This window comes from Salmo trutta, chromosome 1, assembly GCF_901001165.1.
Source record: "Salmo trutta chromosome 1, fSalTru1.1, whole genome shotgun sequence".
Lineage (NCBI taxonomy): Eukaryota > Metazoa > Chordata > Actinopteri > Salmoniformes > Salmonidae > Salmo > Salmo trutta.
Window position 1 is genome coordinate 14,354,801 of NC_042957.1, and position 27,140 is coordinate 14,381,940.

General features: G+C 43.4%; 1 protein-coding gene and 1 long non-coding RNA gene across 10 annotated transcripts in view; one reads left to right on the forward strand and one right to left on the reverse strand.

The window, feature by feature from the left end:
• The window catches only part of LOC115166571 (serine/threonine-protein kinase MRCK alpha), a 118,056-nt gene extending 97,827 nt beyond the window's left edge, over positions 1-20,229 (reverse strand). For all 9 annotated transcript variants that reach the window (XM_029721007.1, XM_029720690.1, XM_029720598.1 and 6 more), the window contains exon 1: positions 19,015-20,229. In XM_029721007.1, coding sequence (XP_029576867.1) covers positions 19,015-19,192 — 178 coding nt within the window. In that variant the 5' untranslated portion in view covers positions 19,193-20,229. The remainder of the gene's footprint in view (positions 1-19,014) is intronic.
• LOC115167317 (uncharacterized) lies at positions 19,145-26,932 on the forward strand. Its single transcript, XR_003870476.1, has 3 exons — positions 19,145-19,210; positions 24,988-25,104; positions 26,312-26,932. It is a non-coding gene; the product is annotated as an uncharacterized LOC115167317 (long non-coding RNA).
• The last annotated feature ends 208 nt before the right edge of the window (positions 26,933-27,140 follow it).

Consider the following 27,140-nt stretch of genomic DNA (forward strand, 5'->3'; position numbering starts at 1 on the left):
CCCAACCGCACTGCTTCTTGACACAACGCCTACTTAACCCGGAAGCCAGCCGCACCAACGTGTCGGAGGAAACATTTACACCTGGCGACTGTCAGCGTGTACTGCGCCCAGCCCGCCACAGGACTCGCTAGTACGCGATGGGACAAGGACATCCCTGCCGGCCAAATCCTCCCCTAACAAGGACAATGCTGGGCCAATTGTGTGCTGCCCCATGGTCTCCCGGTCACCGCCGGCTGCAACAGAGCCTGGACTCGAACCCAGAATCGCTAGTGGCACAGCTAGCGCTGCGATGCAGTTCCTTAGACCACTGCGCAACCCGGGAGGCCGGTAATCAAGCAAACTTGACATGTTTGATGCATGATGCCAGCTTGCTTTCAATAATGTTTTGAACTGGCTAGCTACTGTATGAGCCCTGCTAACTAATCAAGCAAACTAGCTAGCTAGCATTTGAGGGCTTCAGCTAACCCCATAAAAGATGCCACCAAGCAACAACAGCATTGTGTATTTTCTAGGGCAAAGCTAATGATGACAGATCACCAGATCACCCTCCCATAACCCGGACAACGCTGGGCCAATTGTGCACCACCTCATGGGTCTCCCAGGTTGTGGCCGGCTGCCTGGGATTGAACCCGGTTCTGTACTGATGCCTTAGACTGCTGTGCAACTCGGGAGGCCTGTGAGTGCTGTGTGCGTTTGTGTCTTGTATGTCGTAAGGAGGTGCCCCTCATCCATGGTGTCGCAATGGACTACTCCTGGGCCAGGGTGAGTAACGAGGGCTTCAACTGTTACACTTGAAAGTAAATATATGTATACTGAACATCAACGCAACATGTAAAGTGTCGGTCCCATGTTTCATGAGCTGAAATAAAAGATGTCAGAATTGTTCCACATGCACAAAAAGCTTATTTCTCAAAAATGTTGGGCACATTTTTTTACATCCCTGTTAGTGAGCATTTCTCCTTTGCCAAGATAATCTATGCACCTGACAGGTGTGGCATATCACAAAGCTGATAAAAACAGCATGATCATTACACATATGCAGCTTGTGCTGGGGACAATAAAGGCCACTCTAAAATGTGCAGTTTTGTCACACAACACAATGCCACAGATGTCTCAAGTTTTGAGGGGGCGTGTAATTGGCATGCTGACTGCAGGAATGTCCACTACTGCCGTTGCCAGAGAATGTAATGTTAGTTTTAGAGAATTTGGCAGTACGTCCAACCGGCCTCACAACCGCAGACCATGTGTATGTCTTTGTGTGGGCGAGCGGTTGCTGATATAAATGTTGTGAACAGAGTTCCCCATGGTGGCAGTGGGGTTATGGTATGGGCAGGCATAAGCTATGGACAACAAACACCATTGCATTTTATCGATGGAAATTTGAATGCACAGATCTACTGTGACGAGATCCTGTGGCCCATTGTCATGCCATTCATCCTCTCCCATCACCTCATGTTTCAGCATGATAATGCACAGCCCCATGTTACAAGAATCTGTACACAATTTCTGGAAGCGCTTAAATGTCCCAATTCTTCTATGGCCTGTACAATCACCAGACATGTCACCCATTGAGCATGTTTGGGATGCTCTGACTCAACGTGTACGACAGCATGTTCTGGCTCCCTCCAATATCCAAAAACTTTGCACTGCCAATGAAGAGGAGTGGGACAACATTCCACAGGACACAATCAACAGCTTGATCAACTCTATGTAAAGGAGATGTGTCACACTGCATAAGGCAAATGGTGGTCACACACCAGATACTGACTGAATTTCTGATCCATGCCCATACAATATATATATATATATTTTTTAAGGGATCTGTGACCAACATATGCATATCTGTATTCCCAGTCATGTGAAATCCATAGATTAGGACCTAATGAATGTATTTCAATTGAACTGATTTACTTAAATGAATTGTAACTCTTTGAAATTGTTGAATCTTTGAAATTGTTGCATGTTGCATTCATATTTTTGATCAGTATAGATAATGTAAACACTTCGTTTAGAATATCTATATAAGTTCACATATTGCATTCTTCTCATATTATTCTGTAAGCTACTTAGTATGAGAAGAGTGCAATCCTCCTGCATCTTACGTCTGCCTGTAGTTATTGAACTCCGCCTGCTGGACTCATGGGTTGAGTAAAACTCAGTCATATCCAGGATGGAGTGTCATGTACTCCACCCCTCCTGCCACCTGACTGCACATGTCTATAACCGGTAATACATTACATACATGGAAGGGACTTCATCACCCACTGTAGACTTGATCCACCGTAGACGGATGCTAAACTACAGGACTGTTTCGCTAGCACATACTGGAATGTGTTCCTGGATTCATCCGATGGCATTGAGGAGTTTACCACATCAGCCACCGGCTTCATTAATAAGTGCATTGTCAACATTGTACCTACAGTGACAGTACATACACATCCCAACCAGAAGCCATGGATTACAGGCAACATCCGTACTGAGCTAAAGGCTAGAGCTGCCGCCTTCAAGGAGCGGTACACTAATCCAGAAGAAATCCCGCAAAGCGGCAATACAGTACTGAGGTCGAATCCTACTAAACCGGCTCGGACGCTCGTCGGATGTGGCAGGGTTTACAAACTATCACAGATTACAAAGGGAAACCCAGCCGAGAGCTGCCCAGTGACGCAAGCCTACCAAACCAGCTAAATGCCTTCTACGCTTGCTTCGAGGCAAGTAACACTGAACCATGCGTGAGAGCACCTGATATTCCGGATGACTGTGTGATCACGCTCTCCATAGCCGATGTGAGTAAGACCTGTAAACAGGTTAACATTCACAAGGATTACCAGGACGCGTACTCAGAGCATGCGCTGAGTGTCTTCACTGACATTTTCTACCTCTCCCTAACCCAGTCTGTAGTACCTACAAGCAGACCACCATAGTCCCTGCACCCAAGAACACCAAGGTAACCTTTAAATGACTACCGCCCCGTAGCACTCACGTCTGTAGCTATGAAATGCTGGTCATGGCTCACATCAACACCATTATCCCAGAAACCTTGGACCCACTCCAATTTGCATACCGCCCAAACAGATCCACAGATGACGCAATCTCTATTGCACTCCACACTGCCCTTTCCCACCTTGACAAAAGGAACACCTACATGAGAAGGCTGTTCATAGACTTCAGATCGTGGACTACAGGAAAAGGAGGGCAGAACACGCCCCCATTCACAACAACGGGGCTGTAGTGGAGCAGATCGAGAGCTTCAAGTTCCTCAATGTCCACATGTTTGAACCCATCATGGTCCAAACACACCAACACAGTAGTGAAGAGGGCAGGACAACAGCTCTTCCCCCTCAGGAGGCTGAAAGGTTGTGGCATGGGCCCTCAGATCCTCAAAAAATTCTATAGCATCTTGACTGGCTGCATCACCGCTTGGTATGGCAACTGCTTGGCATCTGACCGCAAGGCACTACAGAGGGCAGTGCGTAAGGCCCAGTACATCACTGGGGCTGAACTCCCTGCCACCCAGGACCTCTATACCAGGCAGTGTCAGAGGAAGGCCCTAAAAAAAATAAAAAATAAGACTCCACCCACCCAAGTCATGAACTGTTCTCTCTGCTACCGCACGGCAAGCAGTACCAGAGCACTAAGTCTGGGACCAAAAAGCTCCTGAACAGCTTCTGTCCCCAAGCCATAAGAGTAATAAATAGTTAACCAAATAGCTGCCTGGACTATCTGCATTGACCCTTTTTGCACTAACTCTTTTTAACTCTATGCACACACACTGGACTCTACCCACACACACACTGGACTCTACCCACACACACACTGGACTCTACCCACACACACACTGGACTCTACCCACACACACACTGGACTCTACCCACACACACACTGGACTCTACCCACACACACACTGGACTCTACCCACACACACACTGGACTCTACCCACACACACACTGGACTCTACCCACACACACACTGGACTCTACCCACACACACACTGGACTCTACCCACACACACACTGGACTCTACCCACACACACACTGGACTCTACCCACACACACACTGCACTGGACTCTACCCACACACACACTGGACTCTACCCACACACACACTGGACTCTACCCACACACACACTGGACTCTACCCACACACACACTGGACTCTACCCACACACACACTGGACTCTACCCACACACACACTGGACTCTACCCACACACACACTGGACTCTACCCACACACACACTGGACTCTACCCACACACACACTGGACTCTACCCACACACACACTGGACTCTACCCACACACTCACACATACTGACACACACACACACACACACTGGACTCTACCCACACACTCACACATACTGACACACACACACACACACACTGGACTCTACCCACACACACTCACACATACTGACACACACACACACACACACTGGACTCTACCCACACACTCACACATACTGACACACACACACACACACACACACACACACACTGGACTCTACCCACACACTCACACATACTGACACACACACACACACACACACACACACACACACACACACTGGACTCTACCCACACACTCACACATACTGACACACACACACACACACTGGACTCTACCCACACACTCACACATACTGACACACTGACACACACACACTGGACTCTACCCACACACTCACACATACTGACACACACACACTGGACTCTACCCACACACTCACACATACTGACACACACACACACACACACACACTGGACTCTACCCACACACTCACACATACTGACACACACACACACACACACACACACACACACACACTGGACTCTACCCACACACTCACACATACTGACACACACACACACACACACACTGGACTCTACCCACACACTCACACATACTGACACACACACACACACACACACTGGACTCTACCCACACACTCACACATACTGACACACACACACACACACTGGGCGCTACCCACACACTCACACATACTGACACACACACACACACACACTGGGCGCTACCCACATACTCACACATACTGACACACACACACACACAAACAGGACTCTACCCACACATACTGACACACCGACACACACACACTGGACTCTACCCACACACACACTGGACTCTACCCACATACTGACACACTGACACTCCAACACACTGGACGCTACCCACTTACTCACACACACACACACACACACACACACACACACACACACACACACACACACACAGGACTCTACCCACATACTGACACACACACACACACACACACACACACACAGGGCGCTACCCACATACTCACACATACTGACACACACAGGACTCTACCCACACATACTGACACACTGACACACACACACTGGACTCTACCCACACATACTGACACACCGACACACACACACTGGACTCTACCCACACACACACTGGACTCTACCCACATACTGACACACTGACACTCCAACACACTGGACGCTACCCACATACTCACACATACTGACACACACAGGACTCTACCCACACATACTGACACACTGACACACACACACTGGACTCTACCCACACACACACTGGACTCTACCCACATGCTGACACTCCAACACACTGGACGCTACCCACTTACTCTCTCACACACACACACACACACACACACACTGGACTCTACCCACACATACTGACACACACACACACACACTGGACTCTACCCACACACACACTGGACTCTTACCACCCCCCCCCCCCCCCCACACACACACACACACACTGGGCTCTACCCACACATACTGACACACATACACACACACTGGCTCTACCCACACATACTGACACACACTGGGCTCTACCCACACATACTGACACACACACACACACACACTGGCTCTACCCACACATACTGACACACACACACACACACACACACACACACACACACACACACTGGCTCTACCCACACATACTGACACACACTGGGCTCTACCCACACATACTGACACACACTAGGCTCTACCCACACATACTGACACACACACTGGGCTCTACCCACACATACTGACACACACACTGGGCTCTACCCACACATACTCACACACATACTGACACACACACTGGGCTCTACCCACACATACTCACACACACATTGGGCTCTACCCACACATACTGACACACACTGGGCTCTACCCACACATACTGACACACACATACTGACACACACACACACACACACACACACACACATACTGACACACACACTGGGCTCTACCCACAGATACTGACACACACTGGGCTCTACCCACACATACTGACACACACATACTGACTGACACACACACACACACACACTGGGCTCTACCCACAGATACTGACACACACTGGGCTCTACCCACACATACTGACACACACTGGGCTCTACCCACACATACTGACACACACACACACACATACTGACACACACACACACAGGGCTCTACCCACACATACTGACACACACACACACACACATACTGACACACACACACACACAGGGCTCTACCCACACATACTGACACACACTGGGCTCTACCCACACATACTGACACACACTGGGCTCTACCCACACATACTGACACACACTGGGCTCTACCCACACATACTGACACACACTGGGCTCTACCCACACATACTTACACTCCAACACACACACACCAACGCCACACACACACTTCCACACTGATCACATACACTGCTGCTACCGTCTATTATCTATCCTGTTGCCTAGTCGCTTTACCACTACCTATATGTACATATCTACCTCAATTTCTTCGTACCCCTGCACATCAACTCAGTAAACTTATGTATATATATTTAACTTGCCTAGTTAAATAAAAGGTTAAATAATATGAAATATAGCCAAGCTATCATTGCTCATTGTGTATTTATTCCTTGTGTTACTATTTTCTTTTTTTCTATTATTATAATTTGACTGTATTCTGCATTGTAGGGAAGGGCCTGTGAGTAAGTCTACACCTGTTGTTTACAAAGCATGTGACAATTCAAATTTGAAGGCAGAACTTCAGAGAGAGAGAGAGAGAGAGAGAGAGAGCTGTGCATGTCAGTGTATTAAACACCCAAATCCTTAGATTTGGGCAAATAGACAAATAGAATGTCATTCTAGTTCTGGTTAGACAGCTGAAGTTGTTCTCTACACACAACTGACTGAGATGTGTTAGTTAAAGTGTAGGCATACGGTCTTTAGAAGCACAGCAATATGATATTTACAGCAGAAAATGTTTTGTCTTTGTAATACGAACACATCCATAGATTCTCTGCTGATGCATCTACAGTGAAGCTGGGAGATGTTTGTGATATGCCCACATGTAACCTAGACCTGTATGGATATTACTTCTGGGATCTGTCTCCCAGAAAGACGAGACAAAACTATCCAGTTATAGAATATTGTGTTGTAAGACAGCGGAGCAGTGGAAACATTTGTTTGCCTTCAGTCATAGCCGCTAGCATGTCTAAATGAACGTTGATGAAAAACGAGGCCAAATCAGGAAGTGTCTCTTTAAAGCAGGTCATCCAGCAAGTCTTCTGAGGATAAAGAGGAAAACACACAACAAAGTAGCAGATGAGCAGAGCTGTCGGGCACACAGTCCTGAGGCCCTTCCATTCACCCTGACAGATCCACAGAGAACCAGGGACAGAACCTGACGGAGCCACAGACAGCCCTAAGACCTAAGAGGCACGTTCATGTCAAATAAATCTCCCCACCCTGACAGAACCTGACCGATCCACAGACAGAACCTGACCGATCCACAGACAGAACCTGACCGATCCACAGACAGAACCTGACCGATCCACAGACAGAACCTGACCAATCCACAGACAGAACCTGACCAATCCACAGACAGAACCTGACCAATCCACAGACAGAACCTGACCAATCCACAGACAGAACCTGACCAATCCACAGACAGAACCTGACCAATCCACAGACAGAACCTGACCAATCCACAGACAGCCTAAGAAACACAGTCCTGTCCCTGCAGCACTCTCAGCTCTTCCACTAGGGGGAAAGCAGGGATGAGGTACTGGTCTATATATAGGGGCAGCAGCAGAGATGTCCCTTCCCACAGACAATTGAGATGACAATCAGAGCGACCACAGGATTTCCTGATGATGTGGTGGCATGCAAGGGAAGGCAGCGTCACTGGACTGCTCATCTAGCTACAGCTTCCTGTGACTCCGCAAGGAGGAAGAGGTCAGAGAACACTCCACCATAACAACAGGATCCGCGCGCACACACACACGAAAAAGAGGAACCCCAAAAACCTTCACTACACCACATGACCTCATACACTGTTACTGCGTGTAGAAAAGGCACAGACAAACAGATCTGATTAGTCTGCTAAGGGGAGAAGCCTCATTTTATGAGTGAAATCTAGTTGACAACATTGAGGGAGGTTAGTCACCACCAGATCCATTTCATCATATGAGGCCTCAGATAGGCATTTACTGTTTTACATATAGAGGTAGTCCGGCCTGTTGATTATTAGTCATTCTAAAGTACCAGTAAAAAGGCCTTAACATCCACTGCTGCACACTGCCCAGTGTAGACCTGAAAATAGAGAAGGTCATCCTCAAAATCATAACACACCAAAAGCCAAGGTTACTCTACCCTCGACTAGAGAAACGCTAGGTGGTAATATAGAATCAGGAGAAGAACCACGGACATTCCAAACTCAAAGCAATATACCAAACACGCCGACTGGTCGCCATACCAAACACGCCGACTGGTCGCCATACCAAACACGCCGACTGGTCGCCATACCAAACACGCCGACTGGTCGCCATACCAAACACGCCGACTGGTCGCCATACCAAACACGCCGACTGGTCGCCATACCAAACACACCGACTGGTCGCCATACCAAACACACCGACTGGTCGCCATACCAAACACACCGACTGGTCGCCATACCAAACACACTGACTGGTCACCATACCGGAACACACTGACTGGTCGCCATACCGGAACACACTGACTGGTCACCATACCGGAACACAGGGCCTGAGAGAGGAGGAAAGGGGGATGGAGGAGTAGAGAGGAGGAAAAGGGGGGATGGATGGAGTTATGGATGGAGAGAAAAGGGGAGGGGCAAGACTGGAACATAGAGATCGAGTGACGGGGAGAGGGAGGGTGCAAGAAAGAGAAAGATGATATGGAAGAGAAAGAGATGGAAAGAGAAAGATGATATGGAAGAGAAAGAGATGGATGTGGAAAGAGATTGCAATGGAGAGAAAAAGAATGACAGAAAGCATGGCGCAGAGAGAGAGCTGAGAGAGGGTCTAAAACACTACCTCTTCAAAGAGTAGGCTATTCACCCCCATCAACAAAAACAACAGACTGATATGGTTGTCTTCCCTAGCCATCTTAAGATGAATGCACTAAGTCACTCTGGATAAGAGCGTCTGCTAATTTACAACAAAACATTTAATGGACAAAAAGCTATTCCCTAAACAGCTTTTGTATTCCTAAATTTGCACCTCCACTCCAAATTCCACAGCTGAGCTGTGAAGGGCTGGGGCCTGGCTTAGTCAGCGTTTTTACACACAGCTGAGCCTCCACAAAATACAGGGATGCTCTGGCTACGGAACACACACAGGGTCACAAAGCACTCACTCCCTTCTCCTTCACTATCTAGCTAACACAGGCTTTCACTGGCCTGCCTGCACCCGGCCACATAATTAACCCATCATCACAAGACATTTGACGCTCAACATCTCTCCACAAAATACATTGTTTATTGCTATCTAATAGCATAATTTGGGGGACTTAGTATGTGGCAATGTTTCTTTTCTTGGTCCTGTTGTGTTGAAAGAATGATTGCAATGCACCGTCTGTATGCTTCCTATATTCGTGTGTGTGTGTGTGTGTGTGTGTGTGTGTGTGTGTGTGTGTGTGTGTCTATTTCCCAGCCACACCCAGTAAGGCACACATGCATACAGAGGGCACAAGCGAGTGAGGGAGAAGGAGAGAGAGAAAACCTGGCCTGGGAGCAAGCAGAGGTGAATGATTTGGCATACTACTACTATTACAGCTGTTCCATGCCAAGCCCTCTGTGTGGAAGCAACATCCTGTGGTAGAGAGGGGGAACAAACTAAAGGCAGAGATATCCTGGTGTTTCTGCATGTTATTTATTAACTCTGACCCAGCTTCTTAGCCATGAAGGAGTGCTGATCTGGGATCAGGTCCCCTACTGGTCAGGGAAGGCCCAGAAAAGTGTCAAAGACAACCTGTCACCCAAGTCATAGACTGTTCTCTCTGCTACCGCACGGCAAGCAGTACCAGAGTGCCAAGTCTAGGTCCAAAAGGCTCCTTAATAGCTTGCTGAACAATTAATCAAATGGCCACGCGGACTATTTACATTGACCCCTCCACCCTCCCCCTCCTTTGTTTCTACACTGCTGCTACTCGCTGTTAACCTGTTAGGGATAGGGGGCAGTATTTAAACGGCCGGATAAAAAAACGTACCCGATTTAATCTGGTTATTACTACTGCCCAGAAACTAGAATATGCATATAATTATTGGCTTTGGATAGAAAACACCCTAAAGTTTCTAAAACTGTTTGAATGGTGTCTGTGAGTATAACAGAACTCATATGGCAGGCAAAAACCTGAGAAGATTCCTTACAGGAAGTGGCCTGTCTGACAATTTCTTGGGCTTCTTCACTCTCTTTATTGAAAACTGAGGATCTCTGCTGTAACGTGACACTTCCTACGGCTCCCATAGGCTCTCAGAAGGCGGCAAAAAGCTGAATGATGTCTTTGGAGCCCCTGGCTGAAAAACACTAGCGCATTTGGATAATGGTCGATCAGAGAACAATGAGACTGAGGTGCGTGCACGAGGCGACACCATGTTTTTATTTTCTCTGTCTTTGAATGTAAACAGGGTTTCCCGGTCGGAATATTATCGCTTTTTTACGAGAAAAATGGCATAAAAATTGATTTTAAACAGCGGTTGACATGCTTCGAAGTACGGTAATGGAATATTTAGAATTTTTCTGTCACGAAACGCGTCGGGCGCGTCACCCTTCTTTACCCTTCGGATAGTGTCTTGAACGCACGAACAAAACAGAGGATATTTGAACATAACTATGGATTATTTTGAACCAAACCAACATTTGTCATTGAAGTAGAAGTCCTGGGAGTGCATTCTGACGAAGAACAGCAAAGGTAATCACATTTTTCTAATAGTAAATCGGAGTTTCGTGAGGGTCAAACTTGGTGGGTGTCAAATTAGCTAGCCGTGATGGCTGGGCTATCTACTCAGAATATTGCAAAATGTGCTTTTGCCGAAAAGCTATTTTAAAATCGGACATAGCGATTGCATAAAGGAGTTCTGTATCTATAATTCTTAACAATTATTTTATGTTTTTTGTGAACGTTTATCGTGAGTAATTTAGTAAATTCACCGGAAGTTTGCGGTGGGTATGCTAGTTCTGAACGTCACATGCTAATGTAAAAAGCTGGTTTTTGATATAAATATGAACTTGATTGAACAAAACATGCATGTATTGTATAACATAATGTCCTAGGATTGTCATCTGATGAAGATCAAAGGTTAATACTGCATTTAGCTGTGGTTTGGGTTTATGTGACATTATATGCTAGCTTGAAAAATGGGTGCCTGATTATTTCTGGCTGGGTACTCTGCTGACATAATCTAATGTTTTGCTTTTGTTGTAAAGCCTTTTTGAAATCGGACAGTGTGGTTAGATTAACGAGAGTCTTGTCTTTAAAATGGTGTAAAATAGTCATATGTTTGAGAAATTGAAGTAATAGCATTTCTAAGGTATTTGAATAACGCGCCACGGGATTCCACTGGCTGTTGAGTAGGTGGGACAATTTCGTCCCACATACCCTAGAGAGGTTTTAATTATCTATGCAGTCACTTTATCCCTGCCTACAAATTACCTTGACTAACCTGTACCCCCACACATTGACTCGGTACCGGTACTCCCTGTATATAGCCTCATTACTAACCTGTACCCTCACACATTGACTCGGTACCGGTACCCCCTGTATATAGCCTCATTACTAACCTGTACCCTCACACATTGACTCGGTACCGGTACCTCCTGTATATAGCCTCATTACTAACCTGTACCCTCACACATTGACTCGGTACCGGTACCCCCTGTATATAGCCTCTTGTTATTTTATTGTGTTCCTTTTTTTTAATGGTACTTTAGTTTATTTAGTTACTATTTTAAAACTGCATTGTAAGTTAAAGGTCTTGTAAGTAAGCATTTCACTGTTGTATTCGGCGCATGTGACAAATCAAATTTGATTTGAATTATATTCACTATGATCTAAAAGGCTATACTGATACTAGGTCAGCACCACTAAGATGCTGGACCTGTTCTGCTGGACCTGTTCCGCCGGGCCTGTTCCGCCGGGCCTGTTCCGCCGGGCCTGTTCCGCCGGGCCTGTTCCGCCGGGCCTGTTCCGCCGGGCCTGTTCCGCCGGTTCCGCCGGGCCTGTTCCGCCGGGCCTGTTAATAGTTTTCCCGGTTGAAGCCAGAAATCTGGGCACTGATCAAATCAAATTTATTTATATAGCCCTTCTTACATCAGCTGATATCTCAAAGTGCTGTACAGAAACCCAGCCTAAAACCCCAAACAGCAAGCAATGCAGGTGTAGAAGCACCGTGGCTAGGAAAAACTCCCTAGAAAGAAACCAGGCTATGAGGGGTGGCCAGTCCTCTTCTGGCTATGCCGGGTGGAGACTATAACAGAACATGGCCAAGATGTTTAAATGTTCATAAATGACCAGCAGGGTCAAATAATAATAATCCAATATGATACCGGACTGAAATAATAACACAAATATTTTGCTTACAGTGTGTTTTTCAGACACATTGAGTAGATTACCCTTTTTTAACAGTTCCAGTATCTAGCTCAGACTACCACTTGGGATTTTAATTTCATCCTTTCACAAGTGAGAAATAATGTCACACTGTGTCATTGGTCTAGACTTGGATGGGGGGAGAAGAGCAGCTAATTGTTCCTCTGGGTTTGACTAATTTAGAAGTCATTTATGAGTAGAGTAATGGTCCTTATTCAGCCTGTGTGCCTGCAAATGTGTTCATATTCACCCCAAAATGTTCTGTAACTACTGCCTGGCCTGCTGGATCCACAGCCGGGAAAGAGGCGTCATCCCAGCGACAGATGAGGGACATTTACAAACCTCTTGGTCCTCAGAGGCTGCTAATAAACCGAGTTGTCGGCTACTCTCTGGGAGAGAGTGGTGAGAAAACCAGGGCCAGTCATTCATATATAGGAGGTTCAGCTTCCTGCAGCTAGAAAATAGGATTCATTCTCAGCTTCACCCTCTTTTGGTTAGGTGGTTTGTTTGGTTGAGCTGGGAAACTGTTAGAAATGGGTATGTGTGCTATGTAAGGATTTGGGGGAGGGCATGAAAATGTAACCGACTGTTGGTCTGCTATGTTTAGGCCACTTCAATGGTCTGATGTGGAGTGAGGGTTCAGGGAAGACATCCACTGTGACATGACACGGCCACCCTCTGACTCCATAGTACCCCTTCACGATGGTGATCCCTCTCAGGACAATGGAAAAGGAACCTTTCACCAACTAAATGTGTGTGTGTGTGTGTGTGTGTGTGTGTATTAATAAATGAGTGTGAGTGAGTGACCTGACCACTGCCAGCTTTATAGTCAAAGGCTGCAGGACAGCAGTGACCAACAATACACAGCTGAGCCACTTCCTGGTATGACATCATGTGCCCAAAGAGCCAGGCAGCCAGTCCCTGTTTCCTGTTAGCTGCCCCTCTGGAATCATCACAGGGAAAAGTAGAACATCCAGCATCGTGACAAGGATGTCCTGACCCTTCACATCACAATCAACCCCATCACCAGCACCCACGGACCCTCCTAGCTTCTACCATGCCCATCAACACCTGGCCTGGGTAGGACTCTGAGTAACTAAGCGAGGTGTATGGTGTGTTTAAGATATCCTCACCACCACAACCAATGTATGAAAAGAAGCAGGGGTATGAGAGCACAGGCTGCCGATATAACCAACCAGAGGCCCAGTGGGGTGGATGTCTTCTACTGGAGTTCAACAGTTAGCCACATCATACCAGAACCACATCATACCAGAACCACATCATACCAGAACCACACCATACCAGAACCACACCACACCCACACCATACCAGAACCACACCAGAACCCCACCACACCAGAACCCCACCACACCATCACATCATACCCACACCATACCAGAACAACATCACACCACATCATACCCACACCATACCAGAACCACACCACATCATACCCACACCACACCATATCATACCAGAACCACACCACATCATACCCACACCACATCATACCAGAACCACACCACAACATCACATCACATCATAACCACATAATATCACATCATACGCACACCATCATCACATCTCCACACCATACCAGAACCACACCACAACATCACACGACATACCCACACCATACCAGAACCACACCATCATCACACCACATATCCACACCATACCAGAACCACACCACATCATATCCACACCATACCAGAACCACACCATCATCACACCACATATCCACACCATACCAGAACCACACCATCCTCACACCACATCATATCCACACCATACCAGAACCACACCATCATCACACCACATCATAGCACGCGCTCCAGCAGGTATATCTCACTGGTCATCCCCAAAGCCAACATCTCCTTTGGCTGCCTTTCCTTCCAGTTCTCTGCTGTCAGTGACTGGAACGAATTGCAAAAATGGCTGAAGCTGGAGACTTATATTTCCCTCACTAACTTTAAACATCAGCTATCTGAGCAGCTAACCGATGGCTGCAGCTGTACATAGTCCATCTGTAAATAGCCCACCTAATCTACATATCTCATCCCCATATTGTTTTTATTTACTTTGCTGCTCTATTGCACACCAGCATCACTACTTACACACCATCATCATCATCAGCTCATCTATCACTCCAGTGTTAATCTGCTAAATTGTAATTACTTTGCTACTATGGCCTATTTATTGCCTTACCTCCTCATGCCATTTGCACACACTGTATATAGACTTTCTTTTTTTTATTGACTGTACGCTTGTTTATTCCATGTGTAACTCTGTGTTGTTGTTTCTGTCGCACTGCTTTGCTTTATCTTGGCCAGGTCGCAGTTGTAAATGAGAACTTGTTCTAAACTAGCTTACCTGGTTAAATAAAGGTGAAATAAAATAAAAATACCATACCAGAACCACACCATCATCACACCTAGAGATCGACCGATTACTTGGAATGGCCGACGATTACATTGCGCTCCACGAGGAGACTGCGTGGCAGGCTGACTACCTGTTACGTGAGTGCAGCAAGAAGCCAAGGTAAGTTTCTAGCTAGCATTAAACTTATCTTATAAAAAAACAATCAATCTTAACATAATCACCAGTTAAACTAGTAATATCATCAACCATGTGTAGTTATCTAGCTTGTCCTGTGTTGCAAATAATCAATGCGATGGCTGTTAATTTATCATCGAATCACAGCCTACTTCGCCAAACGGGTGATGATTTAACAAGCGCATTCGCGAAAAAAGCACTGTCGTTGCACCAATGTCTACCTAACCATTCATCAATGCCTTAAAATCAATACACAAGTATATATTTTTAAATTTGCATATTTAGTTAATATTGCCTGCAAACATGAATTTCTTTTAACTAGGGAAATTGTGTCACTTCTCTTGCATTCTGTGCAAGCAGAGTCAGGAAATATGCAGCAGTTTGTGCTGACTGGCTCGTTGCGAACTGTGTGAAGACCATTTCTTCCTAACAAAGACCGTAATTAATTTGCCAGAATTGTACATAATTATGACATAACATTGAAGGTTGTGCAATGTAACAGCAATATTTAGACTTAGGGATGCCACCCGTTAGATAAAATACGGAACGGTTCCGTATTTCACTGAAAGAATAAACGTCTTGATTTCGAAATGATAGGTCATTAATATGGTAAAATCCGGAAACTACGTCTCGTATTTCTGTGTGTTATTATATTATAATTAAGTCTATGATTTGATATTTGACAGAGCAGTCTGACTGAGCGGTGGTAGGCAGCAGCAGGCTCGTAAGCATTCATTCAAACAGCACTTTCCTGCGTTTGCCAGCAGCTTTTCGCTGTGCTTCAAGCATTGTGCTGTTTATGACTTCAAGCCTATCAACTCCCGAGATTAGGCTGGCAATACTATTGTGCCTATAATAACATCCAATAGTCAAAGGTATATGAAATACAAATGGTATAGAGAGAAATAGTCCTATAATTCCTACAACCTAAAACTTCTTACCTGGGAATATTGAAGACTCATATTAAAAGGAACCACCAGCTTTCATATGTTCTCATGTTCTGAGCAAGGAACTTAAATGTTAGCTTTATTATATGGCACATATTGCACTTTTACTTTCTTCTCCAACACTTTGTTTTTGCATTATTTAAACCGAATTGAACATGTTTCATTATTTATTTGAGACTAAATTGATTTTACTGATGTATTACATTAAGTTAAAATAGAAGTGTTCATTCAGTGTTGTTGTAATTGTCGTCATTATTATTATTAATAAATAAATAAATAAATATATATATATATATACTTTTTCTGTATTAAAAAATGAAATTTTTAAAAATAATAAAAGGAAGAAAAAAATAAAAATAAAATATTATTTGGCCAATTAATCGGTATCGATTTTTTATGGTCCTCCAATAATCGGTATCGCCGTTGAAAAATCATAATCGGTCGACCTCTAATCACACCACATCATACCCACACCATACCAGAAACACACCACATCATACCAGAACCACACCACATCCTACCAGAACCACACCACATCATACCCACACCATACCAGAACCACACCATCACACCACATCATACTAGAACCACACCACATCATACCAGAACCATACCAGAACCACACCACACCACATCATACTAGAACCACACCATCACACCACATCATACCAGAACCACACCACAACATCCCCACATTATACTAGAACCACACCATCACACCACATCATACCCACACCATACCAGAACCACACCACATCATACCCACACCATACAAGAACCACACCATACCCACACCATACCAGAACCACACCATACCCACACCATACCAGAACCACACCATCACACCACATCATACCAGAACCACACCACATCATACCAGAACCACACCACATCATACCCACACCATACCAGAACCACACCATCATCACATCACACCATACCAGAACCACACTACAACATCACACCACATCCTGCCAGATCCACATCTCACCAGAACCACACCAAAAGTTCATTCTCAAAACAGATATTGTTGTTTCTTCTGTTCTGATCCTCCTCATATCTGGACTTCAACTTCTCAGGCTACATAGATAGTAGGCCTATAGTATAGTATCATAAAGTACAGTATAGTGTTTGGCCTATAACATTGTTATTAGTGTATAATAAAGGCTAGTGCTGTAGCATTGTGCTGAACATAATGTTCCATTAATAGCAAATAAACAAAGCAGCTAAAACAATTGGTTCATATTTCATAATTGAGCCTTAAAAATAGTGTAATTCAGGTCAACACCTCTTCCAATCTTCTGCTTACTACTAGGTAGTTAGTGTTATAAGGTCGTAACAGAAGGATATGGTGAACTACGCCTGGTCCATTCACTGATGGCTGCAGGTTATACAAGGGTCTGTTGCCATATCAACCAAAATGAGGTCACCAAACTAAGTGACGAAAAGCAAACCTTATAGTAATGTTTGTCTACTGTTGTGGGCTGAGCATGAAAGTGATATCAGGGATGACATAAGTCATAGCTAGTCCAATACTTTATAACATGATGGTGTTTTATAATGGCAATGGTTTGAGCATTATGTTTTGTGAAGATTAAAGTCCAAGTGAAAGGTGTATTTTGAATTTAAGTGTCTCATCCATCTTTGGGGAATGGTGTTTTATGTGACAGGCCTGGGTATAAGCACGATTAATTATGTTATGAAGCATTTGTTAAATCATGTCATCAAACCTTGTGGTAAGCTCAGAGGTCAAAAGGAGGACACCACCAAAGGTGTTGAAATATGCTTTATTTTAGTAGGCTACATGTACTCGCAATACATTACAACACCTTAGCCTAAATGAAGCATACACTTATTTTGATAGTGTTTCTATGGTTTTGTAAAGATGAAATGCTTTGTAAAGATGAAATGATTTCCATTGTTTGCAGCTACTGTCAGTGAAATGGCTGAGTCCTGAATAAAGCACCTAATTGCAGTACATATTGCAGTGTTTCCCCTGGCCGGGTCTGTGTGTTAACTCGGGGTAAATGTCCAAATGAAATCCCACTTGGCCCTTGGGCATCTCGGTAAGGCATACCCATACAGAGTTACCACCGGACCAGTCAGATAAAAGGTCGTTCGCATTCCATTAGTGCTCGAACCAAACCACCAATGTCGTCACACACAGTTCGCTTTTTCAACAAATGATTAAGTTGTGTGTGGTCCTGTGCTTTGCTTTTTAATGACCGTGAGTGGGGGAGAGGTTACACACACAATTACAAACGTTCCATGACATTTGGGGCTCGTGCTAGGCCACTGCCTGGCTACTGCCACTACAACAAATGGTAACATTGGCTGTTGGTGTGCAAAGTCAATTTGTTATGGGACACGACTCAAGTTGGATATAAAGTACCCCAAAAGCAGTCATACACTAAAAAAGCACAATAGCCTTGAAGTTAAAAACGGATGTGTGGAGGTGGCCTAGGCTAAGAGGACAGCAGCTCCTTCATGACCAGGCCTTGTGCTGAGGTCTCTACAACTATAAAAGGTATGTGGTAAAAGGGGGGCCACATTGCACCACCATTATCATTTTACATAAAAAGAAAGGGGGGGGAACTTACCCCAATCCAGAAACTCCAAGATGTTTTTCTCCCTTCGGAGGGGTGAGTTGTTGCACTCGTCATACAGGCAGATAAGGATATCCAATAGCGTTTCCACGCTAAGGCATTGGTCATTTGACTGAGCTGGGCCGTCAAGGATCAGCTTTTCCAGTTTCTTCAAACGGACCTCTCCCGACATGATTCAAACTGTAGTCAGGTGATGCTAGTAGAGGAAATTATATTAACTCACTTAAATAGTTAGCTAAGCCTTATATGCAGGCTGACCAGGGACGAACAGAAGAAGTTCGCTTAGCTTGTCTCTCTCACCTTGTAGCAAAATGAATAAAAACTTTGAGGCAAGCAAGCTAATAGCGAGCTAAAATAGAACTATCATGATCCACCTCTCACAAAGGTATATATAGAGTATCTCGGAGGTGAGTGAGCCATGTAATATTTCCTCATTTTATTTATCCTATTCCCCCAAAACACAAAGGAGAACTCACAATTGCAGACCCTGCTCTGGCCAGCAGATTTTGACGTAGGCTAATGAAAGCCGCTTGTAGTATTTCCTTACGTATTTTTTCCAGTCGTCTCCTGGCAAAAATACCCACAATGAAAATATTACCCGTGAGAATGCAGTTATAGCAATCCCATGAGTTGTTGAGATGTGGTTACCCAAACTGCAGCGACAAAAAATGCATCAACACTAGATCTGCAATGCTACAAAGCCTGAATGCAATGCCCCTCCTCTGTTGAGTCTGAGAATAGAAGGGCGCAAGGCTTAACTAGCTAGTTTTTTCGTTTCAATCCAATTATTTTAAAATCATCTGCCTGGCCCTCTTCACAGTTTAAAACTATGGTTCGAATATATGTCCATTGCTGTATCCGTCGAAAATGCGGTTTCTCTGAGGGGTTGAGCTTTTTCCCGTCAAGAAAAAAGCTGCATTCTTGCTCATACCAATCCAGTACACTGCCTTCCCCCTTGCTTCCCACGTCGGTCGCTTGCCGTTCTCGAACTACAGCTTGCTGCAGGCAAAACCCCAGCTCATCATGGCGACCGTCACACACTGCCGTCACAGCATCTGCTGTCCTGTGGGACGCGAGGGTATACTGGAAGGATAGCGGACAATATTGTGAATGGAAACTGCGGTCGTTGTAGCTAGGTGGCGAAACTGAAAGAAATAGGCACTATCGTGCATATTGTGATAAAAGCACAAAATCTGGCACAGAGGTAGATTGATGTACCCTGAAAATATTTAGATATGGAGCCGCCCCTAGGGGGGCGTGGCAACCATTTTTCAAATTGGCCACCGATGGTAACATTATTATGGAATTCAGAAGGGGTGGGTATAATTTGCAGAAGTTCCAACAGTAATCTGTTCCAAAAACTTCGTAAAGTACAAGGTTGCCAACAAAAAACTCATACAAAGTAGCATGATTAATTCACCTAGCTAACTAGCTGCCAAACAGGCATCAACTCAGCACGTAGCTTATTCTTAATGTTTGTCCATAGGCTACCAGAGTGAGGACAGACATTGGTGATTGAAGAAAGTCATTAAACAGCCCACTCCCTACCAAGTATCTTATTCTGCCGCTATACAACTTTGTATGCATTGTTTGTTGGCAACCTTGTTATTTACAAGTTTTTGGAACATATTCCTGATGGAGTGTTCCACAAATCATACCCACCCTTCAGAAAGACTGTTTTAAAGATTATGCAGAAATCGCTCTGCCATTTCCTGGTTGCTAAAATAATAGTTAGCCTAATTTCAGTCTATGTGGCAAAACAAGCATGTATAGTGTAGATAATCATTGTACCATCTAAACCACTGTGAAATATATTTTCCATAATGAAAAATAGTGAATTTTTGTCTGTTTGAAGCTGGTGTACAAAACCAAAAGTAAAAGACACAAAAACACAACTTAAGCATAGAAGTAGCACACATAGAACTGATCTACCACTTCTTAGACTTGCTTTCAATGAGAATGACAGCAAAAGGAATTGAAATAGAATTGATCCCAACCCTGCTTAACTTCTTGGACATACCCTGGGATAGGGGGCACCACAGCGCATTTTGAAAAAAATTAGTTCCCATTTTCAACTGCCTACTAATCAAACTCAGAAGCCAGGACATGCATATACTTATTTTATATGTATAGAAAACACCCTAAAGTTTCTGAAACTGTTTGAATGGTGTCTGTGAGTATAACAGAACTCGTATGGCAGTCAAAACCCCGAGACCGATTGAACCAGGAAGTGGGATTCTGAATTGTGGACTCGACTTCACAGCCTTCCCTATAATTCACAACGTGAAGAAATGATAATTGAGCACTTTCCAGTGCTTCCACTAGATGTCCCCAGTCTTTACAAAGTATTTTGAGGCTTCTGCGGTCGAAACTCAGTGAAGGAGACGATGTGGCAATTGGTCACAGTAGTAGGGCCATCAGCATTGTGACGTCGGCGGCCGTGTCTGCCCCCACCTTTGGAAACGTTTTGAAACACAATGAAATCGTCCCACTCGAATCTGATTGGCTCTCTTGTTGAAACAGGCCCTGAAGATTAATGTTATACAACGTTTGACATGTTTGAACGAACCTACAGCAGGGAAAAAAGTCATTTTTCGTTAGCCAGGTGCCGCGCACGGATCAACATTTGATTACAGCCTTAGGACGCGCTAACAACAGCAAGCTAATGGAACATAAAGGATGGACTTTTTCGACCGAAAATACATTTGTCGTGGACCTGGGTTTCGTGGAAGTGCTTTCTGATGAAGACAACTAAAGGTGAGGGATTATTGGCAATATTATACAAGATCAGATGTGATGTGCGATTGTTCAAAGATGGCGACGAGCTAGGCTTTCTAGCTCATTTTCTGGGTATCGCATCCCCTTTTATCTCAAAGTGTGATTACCCTGTAAAGTTAATTAATAATCTGTTATGACGGGTGTTTTCAAGAGATATTCATCTATAAATCTTGGATTGACAATATAAAAAAAAAAAAATCGTTTTCGAATAGTAATTTATAAAATTGTAGCACTGTTTCCCGGGACGCATTTTATGGGAAAATAGTTAGTCAACGTCAGGTGCCGATGTAAAATGCTGTTTTTATATAGAAATATGACCTTTATTGAACAAAAGATTGCATGCTGTGTGTAACATGATGTCCTAGGTGTGTCATCTGATGAAGTTTGTAAAAGGTTAGTGCTGCATTTAGCTGTTTTTTGGTTATATGTGATGCGTGTGCTTGGTCGGAAAATTCATATGATGCTACTTTTACCATGTACTCCTCTAACATAATCTAATATTGTGCTTTTCCTGTAAAACCTTTTTGAAATCGGACAACGAGGGTCGATTCAAGAGAGGTGTATCTATAAAACGATATGAGACAGTCCTATATTTGAAAAAAAATAATATTGAATTTCGTTATGCTAATGTCGCTAGGAGTTTTCGCTGATCCCGCTAACGGGATGATATGCACAAGAGGTTTCAGACACATGCATCCTACTGGAAGCACTCTGGATCCTGTCCCCCTGTCCTGCTACCACAGAAACCCCAGCTGAACAGGCCTAAGTGAAGAAAATGGAATGGCATCAAACACATCAAAACCATGTGTTTGCTGTATTTGATACCATTCCTCCTATTCCACTCCATCCTCCCCAATTAAGGTTCCACCAACCTCCTGTGAAATTACAGATCTATAACTCACATTTCTATGTGAATTTGGTCAGTCACCCAAAAAATGTATTACATATTGCAGCTTTAAGATAACGGCTCCAGATTTAGAACAGAGATACATTTATGGACCCTAAAAATATTTAGATATGGAGCCACCCCAAAATGGCTGCATAGGATAACACTATTGTACAATTCAGAAAGACTATTTAGAGATAAACACACAAAATTTGTCACAGAGGTAGATTCATGTACCCTCAAAAGATTTAGATATGAAGCCACCACAGAGTTTGCCCCTGGGGGCCATGACAGTCAATTTATGAAATGGACAGAGATTTTATTTGGAGATTTGCAGATGAAATTTGGCTCAGATGTAGACTGAGGTACCCTAAAATATTGAGCCACCACAGATTTGGCCCCTGGGGGCCATGGCAGCCATTTTACTAAAAGGCTGCAGACTGTACAACTATTTTACAAACATTAAATCTATAGAAAGTAACCGCCTATACTTCTTAGATTTTTTTAAATCACATATTCTGGCCTATACGTTTTGCCCTGGATCTCCTGAAAACCAAAAGGTTTAACAGTAACACATAGTATATTACAAGGAGTACGAAAGGCCTTTAGAATTGTAACATTGTATAACCGACAGTGGCCATTTTGGAATATGGCAGCCACGGCCCTTTTAACTCTTTTACTTTAGATTCATGCCACCAGGGACCAAATCTGGGGTGGCTCCATATCTAAATCTTTTAAGAGTACATAAATCTGGTCATGGCTAGAAGGGATCCAGCTTTTGTCAAATTTACATAAAAAGATTTGGGGTGTTTTTTTTGCATTTTACCTAACCCTAACCCTTTTCCTAACCTTAACCTAATTATCATAACCTGCTAAGTTAATTCTCTTAACCTGCTACGAAAAGTAATATCTGACAAAAGCTGGATCCCTTCTAGCTGGGACCCATGAATCTACCTCTGTTACAAATGTGGTGCTTTTATCACAAAATGCATGATGGTTTTGCTTCGCTGCCCCACTGCCATTCCCCCCACTGACATCCCCCACATTTAATTTTATTGTGTGTAGTTTTTATAGATTTTTTTTACTTAGTTTATTTAAGGGCTCATAAATAAGCATTTCACAGTAAGGTCTACTACACCTGTTGTATTCAGTGCGTTATTCAGCATTTCATTTGATCGGTATAGAATGGAATGACACATTTAATAATGAGAACAGGCCCTTTAATTGCTTAACATAATTTATTTTTGTATCTGCACATTACATTAAGTAATGCTGCATTCATAACCAAGTGGGAAGGTGGTAATTACCATTTGTGAAATCGTGTATATAGGGGTGGTGTACATCACGTTATGAACTGGACAATACAATCAAACATGGAGGTCATTAAAATGTATATCCAGAGCTGCTTTCACTTTTTTTTTAATGAAATTACAAGATGTTGTAGCATTAGCAAGCAACAAACACTAAATCATTTTGGGATAGGCCACAAAGTAGCTTACATGGCTAGCTTTTTTCTTCAGTTACCAGCCAGGAAAATTTGAATAATCTAATAGATTTTCATTTTTCAATGGACCTCACCAGATTTCAAATATGTGAACTATTGTCTTCATTGATTGACAATAATATTCATTATCTCACGTTCTGACCTTAGCATGAGGTCATTTTTCCATAGTAGATTGGTCAGGGCGTGACAGGGGGGTGTTTTTGTCTATGTATTTTGGGTTTTCTGTTTTCTATGTGGGTTGTCTAGATTGTCGTTCTATGTTGGTGCCGGGTATGGTTTCCAATCAGAGGCAGGTGTTTTTTGTTGTCTCTGATTGGAAGCCATACTTAGGCAGCCTGTTTTTCATGGGGTTTTGTGGGTGGTTGTTTTCCGTTTCGTTGTTTGTACCTGATGGGACTGTTGGTTGTTTTGTTATTTTGCAAAGTGTTTTCATTAAAAGTAATATGAGCACTTCACACGCCACATTTGGTCTCCTTTAGACGATTATCTTCCAGCATATCAACCAATGTTGGTGTTCTTGCAGCTTATTATCAGAAATAAAAGTACTGCTAGCATAATATGGTGATGTCGAGCTATCAACATGAAAGGCATTTACATTTGAAAGACAATAGTTCAAACATGTTATGGGTTTAACAGTTGAAAATAGTGTTCAAAAGCTGTATTTTATTTTGTTTAAAAATATTCCACCACCCCTATGATCTAGAAGGTATAAAACCATTGTGTTATATTCTGTACCATTAAATATGCGTATCGGGGTTGACATAATAAAGCAAACATGTTAATTATATTTTCAACACAGGCTAGTACTTGGCCAAGGAAGTGGCAAATTGGATCTGATGACATATCTTGGAACAACCGCGCCCCCTGGCGAATCTTCGCAGCCATCAATTCTGTATAATTATTGGATGGGGTACCGGTAGGTTTGATTCAAGGACATTACTTACGTACGTTCATTCTTTTACCGCAGGGCTCTCGAACTCTGTTCCTGGAGAGCTACCGTCCTGTAGGTTTTTGCTCCAACCCTAATCTAGCCCACCTGATTCTAATACATAGCTGGTTGATAAACTGAACCAGGTTAGTTAGTTTCCAACTGGGGTTGGATTGAAAACCTATAGGAGGATAGCTCTCCAGGAACAGGATTGGAGAGCCCTGGAACTTGACCGACTCCTTTTACTGATGTTTTGAATCGAAACGAGTTGCATACAGATACCGATTGTAGATTTGACAATCATCCACAAGGTAATTAAAAGTTACTTCAATTGATTTACATCACGTTTGTCAATAATTTCTTAACAATGTCAAATATGGAATCTCACCTGTCAAGTAAGCATCTACAGTAGATAGATGTATACTATTGTAGCCTAGGTAGAGCATAGAGGCAATTTGATACAATATTCCTTTTCAAGATAATAAGTCTCCAATAGTCTCTGAACAGACAGAAATAAACTACTATGATAAAAGCAAGTAGTCATATTCCTTTGGAGACCCTATTAACTGTGATAAAATATTAAATATACACAATTAGGCTATAGCCTTGTCAGTTAAATAGCCCATACAACTGACTGTCCAGCCTGGTCTGTTGGTCCCTGCACAGGATTATTGGCCAACATTGGCCACTTGAACACTGGGCAATTAGCCTACAAGTAGAGCAATTCACGTGCAAACATTGCATTTCTTCAATAGTTGATGTTGAGATCAGGCAGGATATAGCATAATTAGGAAGTTAGTGACAATAATGTAATGTCATTTAAATAATGTGGCCTACAACTTCAATATTGACTTTTACACACAGCTTCATTCTCTCATTTGAGATGCTCAAAATAATAGGCCGAGCCTGCTGATTTTGTGCTGAAGTGAAGTCCATGCAAATGTACAGAAACTCATACACTTTACATTTTGATGAATGTAATTGTAATCTCTTTCTCTACAATCAATTCAAACCATGGAAGGAGAACGGATGTTTGATTTTACAGTCATGTGCATCATTACACCATTTTGGAATGTTCAGATGCATAGGGAGGGGGATTTTATGTTTCACAAAAGGAAGCGGATCACAGATCAATTGGACAGCTTTTCTAATGCAGATGTGAGATGTTAACTACCACTTCTGTTGTTGATTGTAGGAGCTGGCAGGCCTCTGATTGAAGAGGAATGGCACATTGGGAGAATCAGATGCATCCGTGCTTTGAACCAGCGCCCTGTCTTGTCTGTGATTGAGAAGGGAAGGGGGAAAGACTGCCAAATATCACACGGGGTATTTTAATTTACTAAATGAGTTTTGTGCTTTCAAGAGGTCACTGAGATCCATAGGCTATGTATAGGCTGACCCAATGCATCTGGTCTGAATTCACATGTCTCCTGTGGTGTTTCTAATCATCAGACAATCTTACTGCATATTCCAACTTTACATTACAAACTACTTTGTTAGTGAAAGGATCACACGTTCACTGGTGTGGAAATTATTGTAGCCTATAATGTATATAAGTAGTATTGATTTTAATATTTCTTAAAATGCAAATAATTGTTTCACATGTTTATGTAGACTTTAGGATGTAGTGATTGATGTATGCAGACTTGGGTCAAATACATACTGTATGTCATATCATTTGGTGCACATTCCATAGGCAGTGTACCAGGTAAAGTAAATCGTGTATAGTTTAGGTATTTTACAAGTCTATTTGACCCAGGTCTGGATGTATGTAGCCATACATTTCAGGCACTTTAACTAATAAATGGGGAAACAAGTTTCAAGCTTTTATTAGTCGTATATACTGTACAGGATACACATGGTATACATCATCCAACGAAATGTTTATTTGCAGGTTCCTTCTCGACAATGCAACAACAATAATAAAATTGAAGAATATGAACATAAGGTAAATGGCTCAGTAGAATAAACATTTTGTAACAGCCTTGAAAACAGTAGTTCCAGAAGAGGGCATTGAGTGTGGT